Source organism: Ochotona curzoniae, unplaced genomic scaffold, assembly GCF_017591425.1.
Source record: "Ochotona curzoniae isolate NIBS_2020 unplaced genomic scaffold, NIBS_Ocur_1.0 contig_430, whole genome shotgun sequence".
Lineage (NCBI taxonomy): Eukaryota > Metazoa > Chordata > Mammalia > Lagomorpha > Ochotonidae > Ochotona > Ochotona curzoniae.
The window spans coordinates 12,356,237-12,374,059 of NW_024466219.1; the positions used below are offsets into that span (position 1 = coordinate 12,356,237).

Consider the following 17,823-nt stretch of genomic DNA (forward strand, 5'->3'; position numbering starts at 1 on the left):
GTCAGTCTATGGGAACTGTGTCAGGTTCCAGGCTGTGCTGTTCCATGTGGGCTTGGTCTCTGCAGTCTCTGGCTTGTACACTTTGTCTTCCTGTTCCACAGACCCTGAGGAAGCTGCAGGAAAAAAGAAGGAAGGCAGAGGAGGGGGGGAAGGGATGCGAAAGCAGCACTGCATTTCCAGGTTCTGATGTATACGGAGGGGAGGCCTGGTGCATGTCTGCCAGGGAGCCAGAGGATGAGAAGTCTTCAGTGTTGTAGAAAAGGGAATGAAGGAAAGAAAGGCCAGGATGCTCTGGCCAATCAGAGCCCCTAAGCACTACCCAACTGGCTGTATGGCCAGCGCCCCAGCAAGACGGGGCTTTTATCACAGGATCTTCTCTGTTGCAGGCAGATGTGGGGCTGCTTGGACCGCATGTATTGTTCATGGTCGGTAGTCATAAAAGACACCCCCATCCCACCCCAGCTCCTGTCACTCACAGGGACTCAACCAACCCCCACCCCACCCTAGCCCCTGTCACTCACAGGGACTCAACCAACCCCCACCCCAGCTCCTGTCATTCACAGGGACTCAACCAACCCCCCACCCCACCCCAGCCCCTGTCATTCACAGGGACTCAACCAACCCCCCACTCCACCCCAGCCCCTGTCACTCACAGGGACTCAAATGCTCTCCACCCCTCCCCAGCACCTGTCACAGGGACTCAGCCCCCCTACCCCCACCCCAGTGTCTTCATTCACAGGGACTCAGTGAAACTCCACTCACACCCAGCACCTGTCACTCAGAGGGACTCAGACACTCCCCACTCCCACCCTACTTTGCTGGCACGTCCCTAGGTGGAAGTACACAGGAACTACAAAGACTCCCTTAGGTCAGCAGTCATATGCTGTCCCACCCACATAGCTGCCCCTGGGCGTTCCAGGCACAGCACCCCTCCAGATTTCCAGCCAATGGACCAGAAAGACCCCAGGCCTGGAGTTCAGTGCTTTTCTTGGACAGAATGTTCTTTTCACTGAAATCCCCGAAGAGCAGCAGTTCATGTTCCTGTTTGTGCTGTGGGGAGAGAGGACAGAACAGGACCTGCTGGCTGAAATGGCCTTGTGACGGTGCTGTATTTAAGTGCTGCATCCATGTGATGCATTCATGGAGTAGCTTTAGTGCTCCTGAGGAATCCCTGAGGGTTTTCAAATTAGAAGTGCCAATGCCCAATACACAGTAAATTAAAAGATACAAAGTGGACAGTTCTATGGAGAGTGTGTGAGTAGTCACAAACCTGAAAAAAACTGAAACACTTAAAAACTGCTAAACATGTGGAATTTGGTCTGTTGGATGCTCGTGTGATCCACTAGAGTACCTGGGTTCAAGTTTGAGCTCAGCTGCTGCTTCCAGCTTCCTGCTGGTGCCGCCCCTTTGAGGCAGCTGGTGATGGTGGCCCAAGTTCTCGGGTCTCTGCCAAGTACATGGGAGACCTGAATGGAGTCGCCAGCTCCTAGGCATTGGAGGAATGAATCTGAAGATGCAGGCTGTTCCCTTCTCTACTTCCTTTAAAAAGAAAAAAAATTATTATATCATTCAAATATGTTATCATGGGCACCTTCTTAGGGTTGCAGACTTACAGTGATGACAATTTGTTCTAAAGATTTTCCCAGGTTTTGTCTAGGTGTATGTTGTGGTTTTCATGAGTAGCAAGGACTGCCCTTATTAACCAGCCTCCCCCCCACACACAGACATACACACCATGTGTTTTATACCTCATTTCATGTGCACAGCAACTTCTGATGCAGGCACCCTTATCGTTCAGACAAAGCAATGGAGGTTTGATGAGGTGAAGTTGCTCTCTCAAGGCGGCACAGAGCCAGACTCTGGCCATGACCCCAATGTGTTGTGAAAAATAGATATGGCTTTTCAGTAAGTGGTGGTGGCCCTCATCGTCTGTTGGCCTACTTGGCAGATGCCATTGGCACCTCCTTATGATACCTCCTGTCTTGGCTCTGCTTGTTGGGTGGACCTGGCCAAACCTCCTGATCACCCTTTGGGGCAGAGGGATGTCTGGGGCTGTGAGGTCCATGCTGGGGTCCACTCCTGGCTCTGCCCAGTAGGATGGGGACAGGAGATACCTCCTCCTCAGCCTGGGCCTGACTTAGGCAGGTTTCCCTCCCTACCCATCCTGCCTCCTCCCCACCCCTCCTTGCTTACCTGCTGGCCTCCAAGTTTCTGCCAGGTCCTGGGAAGTGATGCTCTGGGAGGCTCAGGTCTCAGGACTGCTTTCTGGGGCTGCAGACAGTGGAAGGGGGCTGCTTTCCACAGCCTTGGACACCTGACAGGCCCAACCCCTCTCCTCTGTGTGTGAAACCCCATGCATGTCCTGCTGACTTGGCAGGGTAGGTCTGGCAGGTGTGGGGGCCCAAAGATGGTTCTCCTTGGCTCTGAGGGAGGCTGGTGCACCAAGCAGTACCAGGTGCTGAGCTTTGCTCAAGACATACAGAGGCAGCTCCCTAGATAGGCGATGAGACCTGGCTTCTCTGCTGGGCTGGGATTGAAAAGCTGAGATCTGGGGACTGAATAACTCAGAGAAGTTCTGCACCGCAATCTGATCTGTGTTCCAATCCTAGGCTGCACTAGACCATTGGCTCCCAGTTCAGGCTTCTCACCCACCCTGGACCTCACACATTCTGAGTCATGCAGAGCAGGATGGGAAAGCCTATTGCTGGTGTAGTCAGCCTACTGCTGATTGCACCTGCAAACCCCCTGATGGATTTGCAGTCAACATTGAGGCCAGACATCCCGAAATGACATTTCAGGTGGGGAGAAAAGGCACATGCTGTTGGGAGACAAGCCACATGCTGCCAAGTGGCGTAGGCCTCTGGGCTGGAGGACTTTAAGAATAGCCCAGGGACCCCAGGCTCAGAGGAGCTGCAGATTTGTGGGGTCTTTGGGCAATGCCACGTCCATCTGCCTGGCTGGAAAAGCTATTCACAGAGAAACACTAGAAGCTTGGGAAAGAAAAAGAATAAAGTGCATGTGAAAAAGAGGCAGCTGACAGGTCTGATGGGAGAGGTGGTCATCTGGCCAGCTGCCTGGGGATCTGTGAAGAAGGCTCAAGTTTCTCTGCACTTCACTAGCACCCACACCCTAAGGCTGCACCTTCGTCTGCTCTCCCGCCACTCAGCTGCTTCTGTGCCCAAACGGAATATGGGCTGTTGGTAATTCCAGTCTGGAGGAAGAAAGTGAGATTCATACTTGTGTATATCTGTATTCTGGGGAGAGAGAGACTGTTCAGACACCCTCAGGGACCTAGGCAATATATCCTTGTGACTTAGCACTCTAAGCCCAGATGTGCATGGTGGAGCAACAGGCCACGTGCTGGCGTGTGTAGGACTGGGGTGTGTTCTAGAGCAGAGCAAGGGGTCTGGGTGTAGCAAGAGGGAGGCGCCTCTCCACTGTGCATCCACACATGTGTCCCTCGCAGCTCTGCTTCCTGGGAGGTATTTATACCCGAGGCCTCCAGTCCCTCTGTGATTTGTGGGACAGTCTTAAACCATTGATTTTCATTAGCACTAAATCATTTCTCTCCACTAATTGAAAAGGAACCAAGGATACTAAGAGTGGAGCCGTCTGTTTAGATCAAATCAGCAAAAAATACTGCGTGCTGACACAGCACAAGCCTTCGGCTGGATTACTTGGCAGCCCGCTCCACACCCCAACCAAGAAGTTCAGCATCCGAGTCTCCCTCAGAGGAGAATGGAGAACTAGGAAATAGAGAACTAGGAAATGGAGAACTAGGAAATGCACTTGGATTCTTAACAGGAGAGGTAGAGATTAGTGGTTATAAAATCTTCCAGCACAGGAAGACAGGGTGAAAGAGCGCTGGTGGCTCACAGTGAGTGGCACATCTGTGTACCTGTGCCTAAGGTCTTTACGTGTCCTGCCCTGTTAGCCTAGATTAGGAGTACTGTTTGGGGAAGCAGGTGAAGGAAGGATTCTGGGAGTAGAGGATTCAGAGCTCTCTCCCGGGCTGAGGACTGGGCCAGGCCAGGAGTGAAAGGCAACGTCTGGGTGCCTGCTTCAGGCTGCCACTGACATGCTAGGAAACTAAACAAGCTGGCATCACCTGACATGGGCATGGCCAGCTCCATCTTTCCTCTGCAGGACACGGTGCCATCTGGTGAGAAGGGAGGCCAAGCCGTGGTCCTATGGAGATGGGGATTCCTGGGGGTTGCTGGCAGAGCCCCGGGCTCAGGGGTGGAGATGGCTTGGGAACAATCCTAATCCCCATTTGGAGTCGGGAGCCAGCCAGGCGGGCGCTGGGGGTACACAGCTCCCCTCCCCTGCCCAGCGCCAGCCAGCAGACCCGGCTTTCTGCCAGCACCCTGCCCACTCTGAAGTGTCACAGTGTGCTAGCTGCCCATCCTTGTCCTTTCCTTGACCCAAACTTGGAGTGCCTCCTTGGTCCAAAGGTTGGGCCCAGCTGAATGACTCTAGCTGACTTGTTGGATCCCAAAGCTAAGGGCTGGTGACTGAGAGCTTGGGCACAGAGGACATAGGATGGGCTCATTACCCTGGCACAATGGCCTCTCTGCCACCCCATCTCAACGCGTCCTTCTCCTTTGTGTTGAGAGGTTGGCAGAGATGAGAGGCCGGGCAGGAAGGACAAATGGTTAGTGAGTGACTGTTGCAGTCCTGTTGCCAGCCCTGGGGGCCTGTGCACAGTGCCCAAACTGGGCACACTAGGGGCCTGTGTGGAGAGCAGCCCAAAGGGAAAGAGTTCTGACTGCAGTGGGAACCCTTGGACAAGCCCTTCCCCTGGAGCTGAGGGCTGTTCATTCTTGCTTCGCTTTCCTTACCACTGCACAGCGTGAGCTGGTGTGGTTGTAGACACAGATAATGGAGCATTGTGTGCAGATGGGGATGTAGGGTTGCTTCCAGAGGACCCCACAGATGGACGTAGACAGGCAAAGCCCCCTGCGCTCTGAAATGCCAGGAGATGGACCAAGGGGACACTCAGCAGGGAACCAGGGAAGCAAAGGACAAGGTTGCTTTCAGGGTGTGTGGAAGAATGTATAGTAGTGTTAAGTGAGCATGAATGATGGGTGTGTCACTGTGTGTGAGCAAGTGCCTCTGGGTATTAGTCTGTGTGTATAATAGTGTGATACGTACTGGAAATGTGTATGTGTATAAGAGTGTATCTGTGTGTTTGTATGTACCTTCAGGGTATGTGTCAGTATGTGTGTAAGAGTATTTATCTGTGTGCTATAATGTGCATATGTGCCTGAGGATGTGTGTGTCTATGTGTGTGTAACAGTGCATATGTACCCGTGGGTATGTCTCAGTGTATGTGTTGGATTGTCAGTGTGTGTCAAAATGTGTAAGAGCATTGTGTGACAGTGTGTATGTTTCACATTGGATGAGTATGTCAGAATTATGTGTTGGTGTGTGTGTCAGTATGCGTGTAAAAGTGTTGGGCCTAGTCTGATAACTCAATGGCTAAATCTTCACCTTACAAGTGCCAGGATCCCATAATGGGCACTGGTTCATGTTCTGGCTGCTCTACTTCCCATCCAGGTCTCTGCTTATGGCTTGGGAAAACAGTGAAAGATGGCCCAAAACCATGGGACCCATGGGACCCTTGGGACCCTGCACCTCCATGGGAGACCCAGAAGAAGCTCCTGGCTCCTTTAAATGAGCTCAGCTCACTTGGGGAGTGAACCAGCAATGGAAGATCTTTCTGTCTCTCCTCTCTGTATATCTGATCTGCCTTTCCAATAAAAACAAGTAAGTCTTTAAAGAAAAAAGTGCATCTGTGAGTGTATATTTCATATAGGGTGTGTGTAGCAGTGTATCTGTGCAACAGTGCACATGTGTTCATGTAAGGTATGGTTGTGTCTGTGTGTGTGTCAGCAGTGTGTAGGAGGATGTGTTACGACTGTGCATGTTATATAGTGTGTGTGTCAGCATGTATGTGTGTGTAACAGTATACCCATGTGACAGTGTACATATGTCATGTAGGGAGTGTGGCACTGTGTGTCTGTGTTTGTGTGTGTTAATCTGATACTTGGTCATTATAAACAACAGGGCAGCTTACCAGGGCTGGCAAGGCAAAGGTGAAGGCCTCAGTAGACCCAGTGTCTAGTGAGAGCCTCCTCAGGGAAGTGGCTTCACTGTCTCCTCATAAGCAGATTTGGTTGTGGGATGGTCAAGTGGAGGCCGGAGGCTGAGGAGAAGACCTGGACTTGGCCTAGGAGTTCTGTGTGGGGCCCTGGGTGTCTGGAGGTCATCCTGTCCCCTTCTCGTATCTGAATGAACTGCACCTGTGCTGCCCCCAGTATCAGGAGCACCTCAGAAGCGGGTCCCCCACCCCTCATGCCAACCCCTGCTGTGGTCGTGTGTGGGAGACCTGGTCTGCTGTCCCTGTTTACCACCCTCATCCAGTCCCCTAGAAACTGTTACCCCATTCATACCCCAGCCAAAAACCATAGAAGTAGGTTCACGATGAAGCATTTTGGTGAAAGTCCCTATATTGTGACATAATGATTAACAAAGTTGCCAGTGGGAAATTTGAAACCTGACCTTAAGAAGGAAGCTAAAAAAAAAAAAAAAAATAGAAGAAGGATGCTAAAGACCACGTGGTGATAATTAAGTATGCTCCCTTAATCTGAGCCTATTATTATTATATTACTATTTTTAATGCTGGGCCAGTCTATTCCTCTTATAGGTAACCTGATCTTTGCAACGTCCTATAAGGTATTACACAGCACCTCAAGAACTCTTCAGGGCTCGTTCAGGAAATGGCAGTGCCAACTGCAAAGGCAGAGAAGGTGTAGGGTACCTGAGGGTGGGAAGGGGTGAAGGGTACTGAGGAGGAAGGAAGCCATGAGGGGCGCGGTTGCGTCACCCAAGTCTCAGCCTTGCGATGCGCTTTCCCTCCCCTCCTGCTATCTCCTTCTTCTTGGCATCACTTAGGTGCGGTGGCTGCAGCGTTCTGGACTCTTCCAAATGGATCCCTGACTGCACGCCTCTGCTAGGTCCGAGCGCTGCGGTCGGAGCTGTCCAATCAGCACCACAGCCGCGGCCGCGCCCCGCCCACCGCGCCAACGCCGCCGCCTCAAGGACAGAAAGGGCGGCTGATGTGGGGAGTCGGCTTTAGGCCCTGACTGGCCTCTGAGCTGGGGAATGCCAGCGTCCCTGCCTGGGGTTTTCCTGAGAGTTGAGGCTTTGGGTGGGAAGGGAGACAGAGGGAAGGAAGGAGGAGAGAGACCCTCTGACCCCCCGGATATCAGATGGGCTGTGAGCTCAGTTGCCTCTCTGCCTTAGGACCCTTGCAGCTGAAGGTGGTGTGGAGCCCACATAGATTCTGCCACTGAGAGATTGAAAGATAAGGAGCCAGGAGGCTAGGCTGGGCTGGTGCTGGAGCAGGGTCCCTAAGTTGGGTTGGGCAGCCACTGGGTGGGGCCATGTCCAGCCTGTTCCCTGGAGAGTCACCACCGTCTGTACTCACTGCTGCCCTCCAGCCTGTCTCACTCCATCTCGATTTGCTCCTTCTCTTCCCTGAGTGGTGGCGACTCTTCTTCCTATACTTTCTGCCTCTTAGCACCTGCTGCGTGTGAGTGCGCATGCTGGCTGCCTTACCTGTACTCTCTCACTGGGTCTGTACTCTGCCTGCTGATGGCTCCTGACACATGAGGAAACAACAAAAGAACTTGACATCAGGCCACATAGCAAGAAGCCCCAGAATTAGATATTTGGAACTTCAAAGCCTTTACTTTGTCCACTACCTAACCCGCTTTCCAGCTGGTGTCATTTGCTGCCCCTTCTGTTAGTGGCGTGGCTGTTATAGGCAGCATAGACGGTGTCTTTCCTGGTAAGGTGACAAGTTTCTCTCCAGGACAAGCAGGCAGGTTGGCTTCCTCCCCTAAGTGCATGGAAAAGATGGCTCTTTTGTTGGTGAAATCCTGATAGAAAACAAAACAAAACAAAAAACAAAGCAAAACAACAAAAAAAAACACACCTTGCTGGGTCCTGGTGGTGTGCCGGGCATTGCTCTAAGCTCATTACAGGTGTCAACCCCACCTAGTCCTCAGAGCGGTCCTGCAAGGCTGGCTCTGGTCTGAGTCTCATTGTTTTACAGACCAGAGAACCCACAAAGGTCCTGGACTTTGCCTGAGGTCATACTGTCAGCAGATGACAAAGCCAAGCTTTGCACCCAGGAGTTCTGGCTCCAGAGTTGGTTCTCTAACCCCCATAGCACCAATGCATAGACCCAGGGACACTAGGAGTCCATCTGTGAAGTCCATGGAAGCCACCAAACTGGCTGTGGCCTTATTGTCAGACTGACACAAATCAGGACACGTTTGTCCCTGTGGCGTTTGGTTTTGCCTCTCTGTGCACATGGTACAGGCTGCTTCCCCACCGCACATGCCCATTCCTAACAAGCAAAACCTGGATCTCAAATCATCATGGCTGCCACTGCACCTGCCAAGACACCTGGCACATGGGCAGCTTGCATTGGAAACGATAGTCCTGGAGCCAAGGGGTCCTGCTGTGAACCTGTCAGTGAGGTGCTCTCCAAATGGGGACACAGAGAGGGAACTAGAGATACTTGAGACTTTCCTCTTGTGAGTGAAATTCCACAAGAAGGAAGAACAGAGAGTGTGTTTGAGGGGAGGTGATCTGGCAAGATTGCACAGCTATACAGAAGAAAGAAAAGGGGTCCTTCCTGTAGCTCCCAGTACTAGTGCTCCTGAGACCCTCTAGTCACATGGTGAAGGTGTCACACAAGAGGATCAGTCCTGATTTCCCGACTACCATCATTAGTGACATCTTCACATAACCTTGGCCTTGTTTCTCTGGAACCTTTTCAACTGACCCCAGGTCCGGGGGTGCGGGGCTGTTACAGTGATGCCTGTGAATGTTGGAAAGCCACACTGTTTCTGGGTAGAACTCAGTCTGCTCAGGGCATGTGGCATGGGAGGCAGGGTGGGTAGAAAAAGCTGCTCTCATTTCTCAGGAAAAGAAAAGTCTGAGAACAAGCATGGCATCTCCTACATAGTTTGGTCCAGGAAGGATGCATACCAGTTCACAGCCGGCACCAGTCTGTTTGGGCCCATAGGAGAGAGCATCCAGGCAGGGGTCTGCCCCGTGAACTTTGGAGACATCACTGTCTGATGGACTCAATTAAAATCCCAGCCCCCATATGCCATCCTTCATTGTCCCAATTCCCCACTGCCTGCTACCAGAGACCCATAACCCAAGTCTTCCTCTATCACCACCCCATCCTGGTGTGCTACTTGATGTCACCTGGGCATATCAGAGTCTTGACTCTTGCTGCCTACAGTTCCACATGAGCCGCCTGCCTCCCAGCACTACCAAAGGCAAACAGGATTTGTTGGGCAGGGAACGGGTAGGGGCAGGGAGAGCTGGCTTCCTCCGAGAGTGTTGGGAAAGAAGAAAGAGGCTACCTCTTACCCTAGCTGCCTGTGTCTGGTTTTTCTTGCATTCTGCTTTCCACCCTGTAAACTGGATTCATCCTCCCTCTCCCCATCCCCACCAGCTTCATCTCTGGAATGCCCATTGTTGTCCATCAGCAAGCAGAGAATTGGTCCTGGAGGCTGAGGCTCTGCAGGCTGAGGCTGGACAGGTACTAGATGGGGGTGGCTGACAAGATCTGCCTCTTTCTGGCTGGCTGACCTTGGTCCTGTAACCCTCTCAGCCACATTGTCCTTACCTGTACAGCAACGATGATCAAACATACATACCTTGTAAGGGTGCTGTGAGGGTTAGAGACAGTCTTAGAGGGACTGGAGCTGTGACTAGGACTGTGACATATGCTTGAGGTCCACTTGAAGGTGCTGAGTCCCTGTGACCCCTCATTCTGGAGACTGAAACCAGGTTGTGACCCCTTTCCCAGAAAGTTGAGATAACCCTGTACTTGGGGAGCTTTCCTGCAGCAACCAAATGTGTTCTGATTCCCTCAGGTCAGGCAAGGGCTGGCATCTGGGGAGGAGAAAGGGCGGGGCCCTAACTGCAGTGGGGAGGGTGGGTGGGACGCCCATGACCTACCACGGGAATGTTTTTAAAAATCCTCTTGCCATCGAGCTCTTGAAAAAATGATGATGTAGTGAAAGCAGCCACTGCGCCTGTTCCATTAGCAAGTGAGGTGGAGCAGCCAGGTCTGCCTTAGGTCTCTGGTAGCTAGAAGTCAGACCAGCCTTAGCCAGAGGGACTGGGGAGGTCTGAGCTGTCTTGGGCCAGGTCTGGCCGACTGGAGCTGGGAACTGAGAATGCTTGCAGGACAAGGTCGGTGAGTTGGATATCTTGTGGGGCTCCAGGGGCAGCAGGACCTGGGTTGGGAAGCAGCTCCCTTGGGGGAGACACAGGCAAAGCTGAGGAGCAGTTCTGATTTTCTTACCTGATGGTGCTCCCAAAGGGGTAGCCTGGGACAGAAGCAGAATGGATCACATGACACCTGGCTGGTCCCAGCAATGTTGACATTCCGCGGGCACAGCTGGCACGAGTCAGTTGGTGCAAGACCCTTCTAGGTGGTTGGCTGGTCTGCTGAAGCAGTTTCAGCTCAGCCCAACCTGTGCCAGAGGACAAGGTCAGCAAGTCTGCACTTGAGCCACTGGTCCTGCTAGCCATTATCTTAGATGTGCATTGTGGACCTTGGGGATGGAGATGAGTGCAAGAGAAGGAAGATCAAGTAAATGCAGTGTCACCTGTGCTGGGGAAAATTTCTGGCTCCAACCCCATAGGCTAAAGCGCCATGTTCTCTTCTGTCTGGAAGCCTTCCTATTTCTCTCCCTGACTGCTGTTTTTGGATTTTTATCCTACTCTCATTTGAGGTATGAGGAGGTTAAATAAGTCACCCAAATTTTTGCAGTTTTAGAAAGTACCTGCCTGACACCTTTGCAGGCTCCTTTGTGGGACTGCTTCTCAGTCCCTTCTGTGGGGCTGTCCTTGCAGGCTAGGGCCAGGGACAGAGCAAGGTGCCTGAATCCCCAGTGATGATTGGATGGTGTCAGCAAGGGGGTACTGGGAAAGGTGGCATCCATGAGAAGCATTGAGTGTCTGGGGCTCAAGTGGAGAGGTTTGTTGGTTTATAAATTTGCTGTCTAAGGGGACAGAGAGATGGTGATTGGTCATGCCCATGTTGGGCCCAGTGGGATGTGGAAGAAGTCTGTGGTCCATGGGAGAGGTGCACTGGGGGAAGATCAGGTTGACTGGGCAGGGAGTGGAGGACAGCTAAGAGAAGGCAGAGGGTACAAGGCCGGGAGGCGCTGTGAGGAGGAGAACTTGTCTCCCTGTGGACAGGGTTGGGACCAGGGCCCTGCCCACTGCACTGCACATGCATGCCATGCAGGAGCCTGCCCTCAGCCTCTCCCAATAGAGAGAAGGTATTTCCCAGACAGCCAGTAACCAGCAGCTGAGTCACAGTGGGAACCCAGGAGTCCTGTACCTCCACACCAGCCCCAGACAGTCACCTCAACACCCAGGGACTATCCTTAACTGGCCTCTTCTTTCTTTCTCTCTACAGGACAGTAGCCTGCATCGTCACCCTGCTGACCATGAATGGGATGGCCAATGTGAATTCTGCCGGCCGCCTCCAGTATGCCTCCTCTATTCCTGTACCCCGGGCTGCTTCTCAGTCTCGGAGTCGAACACCTGCTGCTTCTCCTCAGCTGCGGCCACGCCAGGCTGGCCTGGCCCTCAGCCCCCAGCGAGCTGCCTCTCCAAGACTGGGCAGGGCTGCAGGCCCTCCCAGAACCTCATCTCCAAAGGCCTCCCTGGGGAGAGGTTCACCCAATGCTGCCCGGGCAGTGAAGGAATCGGCTGAGGGTAGTGAAGGTCTCCCCAGCTCCCCATGGAGCAGCCCCCGGGTGACACCAAAAGCGGCCCTGTCCAGTCGGGCCGGGGCCAGAAGAATCGGGGAGCCCACCGGCACCCATGGGAAGAAGAAGAAGGCCCAGGAAGGGACCTCAGGATGCCAGACTCGTGGCAGGAGCCCGTCCCGAACAAGCTGTCATACAGAAACTCAAATACTAGGCATTCCCGAGGATCAAAAGTCCCCCAGCTGGCCAGGACAAGACTATGGAGACATAAACTACACGGCTTCTGGGATGCTCAGGCCTTTGGAACCTGAGGATGACGTGACTTCAGGGGCTTCCTCGCCTGTGTGCAGCCCAGTGCGGGGCACACGCCCCTCCCCCATGCTGGGGGCCATTAGCTTCTCCTCCGTCCATCAGCAGAGTCAGCCAGTCACAGCCACTGTGGCTCCCTTTCAGTACAGGTGAGCTGGGGGCAGGGCTGGGCAGGGGTAGGTGGGAGGGACAGGGAAATTGGTGGTTTGTCCAAGCCCTAGGGCTTGGGTGACCAGTTTGGGAACCCAGGGGGAGGAAAAAGGCATAAAGCAGCTGGAAGCCTGGAAGATTGGGGAGATGGGGTGCTTAGTGAGCTGAGCTGGGATTGAGAGCTGAACAGGGTGCTCCTCACCCAAGCTGTGGTGTTTCTCAACTCTTGGGACCCCATGCCAAACAGACACAGATAAAAGGAAGATTTCCCCTCACCCAAGTCCATTCCACGTGCTGTCTGAGAAATGATGAAACACTATTAGGGTGTCATGGAGGCTTAAGCAGCTGGATATGCGAGTGGATCTGTACAAGTACAGTCGTGCCAGCTCATGTGGGATATCACTGGACATTAGATTGACCACACAGGTCTGGGCACAGTTGTTTTCAGGTCCTCATCGCTGCTCTTTGGTACCCTGTTGATACTTTGTGCTCTGTCTCTGTCACTCAACTGCCCATTGCATAAATTGTGTGTTCCTGGCCTGTGGGTGAGCACCGTGCTTCTTAAATGGACCCCCCCCCCAAATGTTGCCAGCGTTGGTGGTGGCAGCTGGGCCAGTATTTATAACACCACAGTCAACAAGCTGGGCTTGCCAGCTGTTTTCAGACATGGGGAGTTAAGTGCATAGAAAAACAAGCACTTAGCCAGCTATGCTTTTAAAATAAAAACATAAAATTCTTTGCTTTAGTTGACCACATTAAGTCAACTAAAAGTTAATGACTATTATGAAATGCCCAAATGCCAACTGAGTGTCTTCCCATGGAACTAACTGCTTGTGTGTTATGCTAAGGCAAGGAGAAACTCCCATATTTTGGGTACAAAAAAGCTTGTGAATCATTTCCCGGACACTGGGGGCCTTTTGAGGTAGCAGAGCAGCTGGAGCCTTAGAGTGTGTGTGTGCGTGTGTGTGTGTGTGTGTGTGTGTGTGTGAAAAACTGAGTGGAATAGTCCATTCCCAAAAATTGAGTCTGGGGGCAGGAAGTGAGGAGTCCCACTGTGTTTCTGCCGTGTTTAGGCTTCATTTGGAGGACAGTAGTGCCCCAAAACATACTGAGACAAGGACTGACAGATTGGTAAGGGGTCCAGAAAAAAGGGGGCTGTGAGAATTAGAGAAGGAACAGAAGTAGTTTACCATGGAAAGAGAGGGCTTCGAGAGAGTCTGAGAATGGTTCTCTGACATTTGAAGGGCTGTCATGTTCTAAGATAAATGAGATTTCCTTGGTGCAGCTCCAAGAGCTGATTTGGCATCATGGTGATGAGAAGTTTGCAGCAGATTTGAGGTCAATAAGAACTTTCCTACAATTTGAGAGGGCTGCGAAGGGAATGTAATCCAGGGAGTCCCTTGCTACTGCAAGCATCCTGGCTCGCTCTGTGGCCAGTGGGGCTTCTTTCCTGGGTGATGCCTGGTTCACAGAGTCCCTTCTGCCTGGCTGTGCTGTCTGCACAGGACCCGTAAAAGGGGCTCCTATGTCCGAGAGCACCTCACTTCTGTTGCTCGGGGACTTGCTACTGTTAGATTCTGAAGCTGATGAGAAAACCCAAAGAACAGATATGCAAGGCCAACCTTTGGAACGAACACCTTTTTCAATCATGGTGATGTTTCTCTCTGGTGACTTCCTTCTAACTGATGCCTTCATTCAGAATTCATTTTTCAGGAGGAAAGTATCTAGGAATTAAATTGTGTAGAATTTATCTCGCTTATCGTACAAGTCCCCTGGTACAGTTAGCACCTGACTTTTTCCAAGGAGGTCAGGATTTTTTCAGTCTGAACATCTCCATGCCTCTTAAACAGAGCCATGTTCCCTTCATTCAGTGAATGCCCACAGCCTGTCTGCATCTCCCACAGACACTCCTGAGGCTATTTCCTCCCCATGCCACCTTGTAGGCCTTGGATCAGGGCTGGAGGAGAGTCATGACCCGAGCAAGGTAAGATTAGGACCAGGAGCACCCCAAAGATGCTACAGGCAGGTGGACAGAAGCCAGCACACCCCGCAGGGTCTGGAGCTGCTGCCATAGGCAGCCCTGCCAAGGGCCAGGCTGGGCCATCCTTCTATGCTTCCCAGCCAAAGAGCTGCCATCTGTCCCCTAGAATCCACAGATATCATGTCTTCGTGGAAATCCAGGTCCCCTTCCTCCCCCCAGCACTTGGTCTCCTGCAGGTCTCTATGTCTCTTTGCATCTGTCTGCATCCCTGGCCAGCTGTGCCTGACCTGCTTCCCCGGGCAGTGAACCTGTATGCCATTGTACCAGGCCACTTCCTGCATAGCCGCCTCCTTCTAAGGTGCTGGGTGTGGGATTCCCATAAAGCTTTTCTCCTGCCACTCACCCTGTGTGTCTGGATGCCCTGATCCATAGTGCACTGTCCTGGTCCTCCTGTCTCACACATCTGATTCTGTTACAGCCGCCACCTAGCTCCCTCCACTTGCCTGGAAAAGAGCCACTGTGTGCCTCCCGCTGGCTGCCGCCTTTGCTTTTGCTCACAGCTCTCTCCTTGCCTTGGGCCGAGGGCGGTGGAGTCAGGAGGCGGGGCTAGCCTCTGGTTAGGCTTCCATCCGGAGGGTTTGGGTCAGTGGTCAGGAGAGTAGGTCATGAGTGCTGCCACTGTGGTTTTCTTCTCTGTGGCCCTACCAGTGTCCAGCTTCCAGGGCAAACTATATTGTCTGACTGAGGATTCAAGTAGACCTGGAAGCCAAGCTGTGGGAAGAGGGGATACCAGTGGTATACACTGATGATACAGGGTTGATGGCTGCTTTCCTCAGTGTTCCTGGGATTGGAGTTCCTGGCCTATCAACCCGTGCAGCCTCCCCTACTTCCTGTCCCTGATGGCAATAGCAATCACACCAGCAAAACCCTGACCTTTATCTTCTTTAAAATTTATTTGTTCAAAAGGCAGATTATAGAGATATCCTCCATCCGGTGATTCACTCCCCAAACGGCTACAACAGCCAGAGCCAGGAACCTGAAATGCCACCCAAGTATCCCATGTGGGTACTTGGGGTTCAGACGTTTTAGGTCTGCTGCTTTCTCAGATGCATTAGCAAGGAGCTGGATTGGAAGTGGAGCACTCAGGGCTTGAACTGGAGCACGTATGGAATGCTGAGATCATAAGTGGCAGTTCAACCCTCTGTTCCACAATGTTGACCCATGTTCTGCTCTTTAATCCTGGTTACTGTCAGCTTTCTCTTGGTCAGATCCTGTGCCTAGCTGTTTGCATTGATGATGTTACTGAAGAAAACATTTGCTATATTGTGTGAAGCCTCTCCCTGTAGAATGAACCCTTACCTTCTTCCAGTATGTTGTATCTGTTGCCTCAAAAGCCCAGATGCATGCTACTTCATTCCGAGAAACAGCCAAATCCCAGTATTTCCTTGTCAGCTTGGTGCTCCTGTACCTGGGTGAACGGCAGAACATGGTGACCATCCTGACATTAGCAAGCCCTCCCAGAGAGCCAGCCTTGGGCCTCTGTGCCCTACACCTACCTGAGGAGGAGGGGCAGAGCCTGTGTGCCTTAGAAAGAGCTGAGCGGTGGCAACAAGCAGCCCACACAGCCAGGAAATGTCAGACCAGCCCGGGCCTTCATGCACACCTCTTTGCCCCCTTTTTAGAGGAAGCATCTGGGTTAGCAGAAGAGAATTGCTCCAGGTGACAACACAAGGCCATGGCAGAGCTGGGTGCACAGCCCCAGCCATGGAGGTATTGACCAAACTAGAAACCAGAGAGAGTAAAAACCAAGCCTCAGTAGCACTGGAATCTTAGGGTCCCAGGGCCCAGACCGCCAATCTCCTCTCCTGCTTGTTCCACCCTCCCCTCCCCCTCTGCCAAGCTGCCAAAGGGTCCATTTAGCTGGAGACAGTGGGCGGCGGGTGGGCGGGCCAGCTCTGAGAGCCCAGGGTAATTGCTATAATGAAAGCTCCCACAGCCTTTGTTCCTGGGAGTGGTTGTATGCTTGGGGTTGTGCTTGGAGGGCTGTGTGCTTTGGAGCTGCTGCCCATAGACCTCACGGTTTCCTTCCTGTTGCCACCAGGGCCTGACACGGACTTGCCCTCCTCAGACTCACTATGACCCATGCTGAGCCCGCACCTCCTTTGCTGACTTCCTAGTGGCCTGGACTGTGAGCAAACCCAGGGAAGCCTTTGCACCCTCTCAGAAAGCATCTGTGACATCACTTCTGGGGGAGCTCTTCCCTGTGTGTGTGCACATCTCAAGGGCAGGGATGGTGGCAGCATGGAGGACCTGAGGCGTGGAGTGATTAGGGGATCCCACTGCTCTGTGGGCTATGTATGTCCCCAGGGACAGATGAAGCGCCAAAGGGGGACTGGTCTCTGGCATCCCCATGCCTTCGGGGACTCCTTGTCAGGCCTAGCTTTGCAGAGGGGCCTGCTTCCTGCTGCACATACCTAGTAGGCAAGCCAGCCCAGATGTGTTCAGGGCATAGGTAAAAGAGAAAAACCTGTTCTCTTAGCTCCTGGAGAGGAGCTTTGAGGCCAAGGTAACCTCTATCACAAGTAACAGTCCCTCTCGGTCCCACAGGCTCCAGAAAGACCAGGAGCCTGGCCCTGCTCCCCAGGGCCCCTGGAAGCTCGATGGCTCCTGTGCACCCCTCAGCAGGCCTGAGGAGAGCTTCTCCTGCATGGGTAAGTGCTCTGGAGTCTCCCTCCTTGGGTGCGGGTGCCTGGCTAGATAATGCTTGACTGCCTAATGGAAGAAGGGGCATGTGGGTCTGTTCCTTGACAAAGGGATGCCAACTTCTGAATTTCACCTTGGGTTCTTGCCATGCTTGACTCCATCCAAAGTTGGTCTGTCACATCCAGCAGCACCCTGGGTTGAGGATAGGAAAGTGGTAGGCAGGGGCTGTGTCTTGTAGGAGTCACTGTGTGTGTGTGTGTACCACATGTGAAGTCGGGACTCAAAGGTCACAAGCTGAGAGAGTGAGGGCCAAGTTCTGAGCAAGGGCCCACTTGGAAATGAAGGTGCTGGGAGCTGGGGGACAGGCCAGAACACACTGGTTCCCCCCCAGTAGCACTTTCAGTGGACTCGTTCCCACGTTGTCCTGTAACACATACATGGTGTATTTGGTTAACTGAGAGAAGACGACTCCTCTGATCAGATCCATGGCCTGACCCAGATGCACCCTCAGGCACTTCCAGTCTCTGAATGAATGAATGACCAGTGAGTGAGTGCCTCATGTATCTAAGTCTGGTCCTGAGTGGGACAGACCCTAACCTTGGCGGCATTTAGGAGGTGTGTTGCTGCACACATGCCAGAGGCAGGGACCTGGCCTTGTCCTTTAGTCTCCTAGACAAAAACAAACTTGTCCCATCAAGAAAATCATAACTTGCTTTTGCAAAGCCTAAGATGGTCCAGAGCACTTTGTCTTACAGCTTGATTTGGTACCCTGCTCTGGTGGGCAATGAAGTGCTTAGGGTGCCTGGAGAGCCTTGGGCAGTGATGATGTGCCATGCCCTTTTCTCTGTATGCCACCAG

The 17,823-nt window shown here is 52.7% G+C and overlaps 1 protein-coding gene across 1 annotated transcript in view; it reads left to right on the plus strand.

Annotated features, from left to right (window-relative positions):
* Positions 1 to 17,823, plus strand: part of NAV1 (neuron navigator 1) — a 213,658-nt gene that overhangs the window by 43,307 nt on the left and 152,528 nt on the right. The window contains exons 2-3 of the mRNA XM_040985431.1: positions 11,528 to 12,280; positions 16,870 to 16,973. Coding sequence (XP_040841365.1) covers positions 11,559 to 12,280; positions 16,870 to 16,973 — 826 coding nt within the window. The 5' untranslated portion in view covers positions 11,528 to 11,558. The remainder of the gene's footprint in view (positions 1 to 11,527; positions 12,281 to 16,869; positions 16,974 to 17,823) is intronic.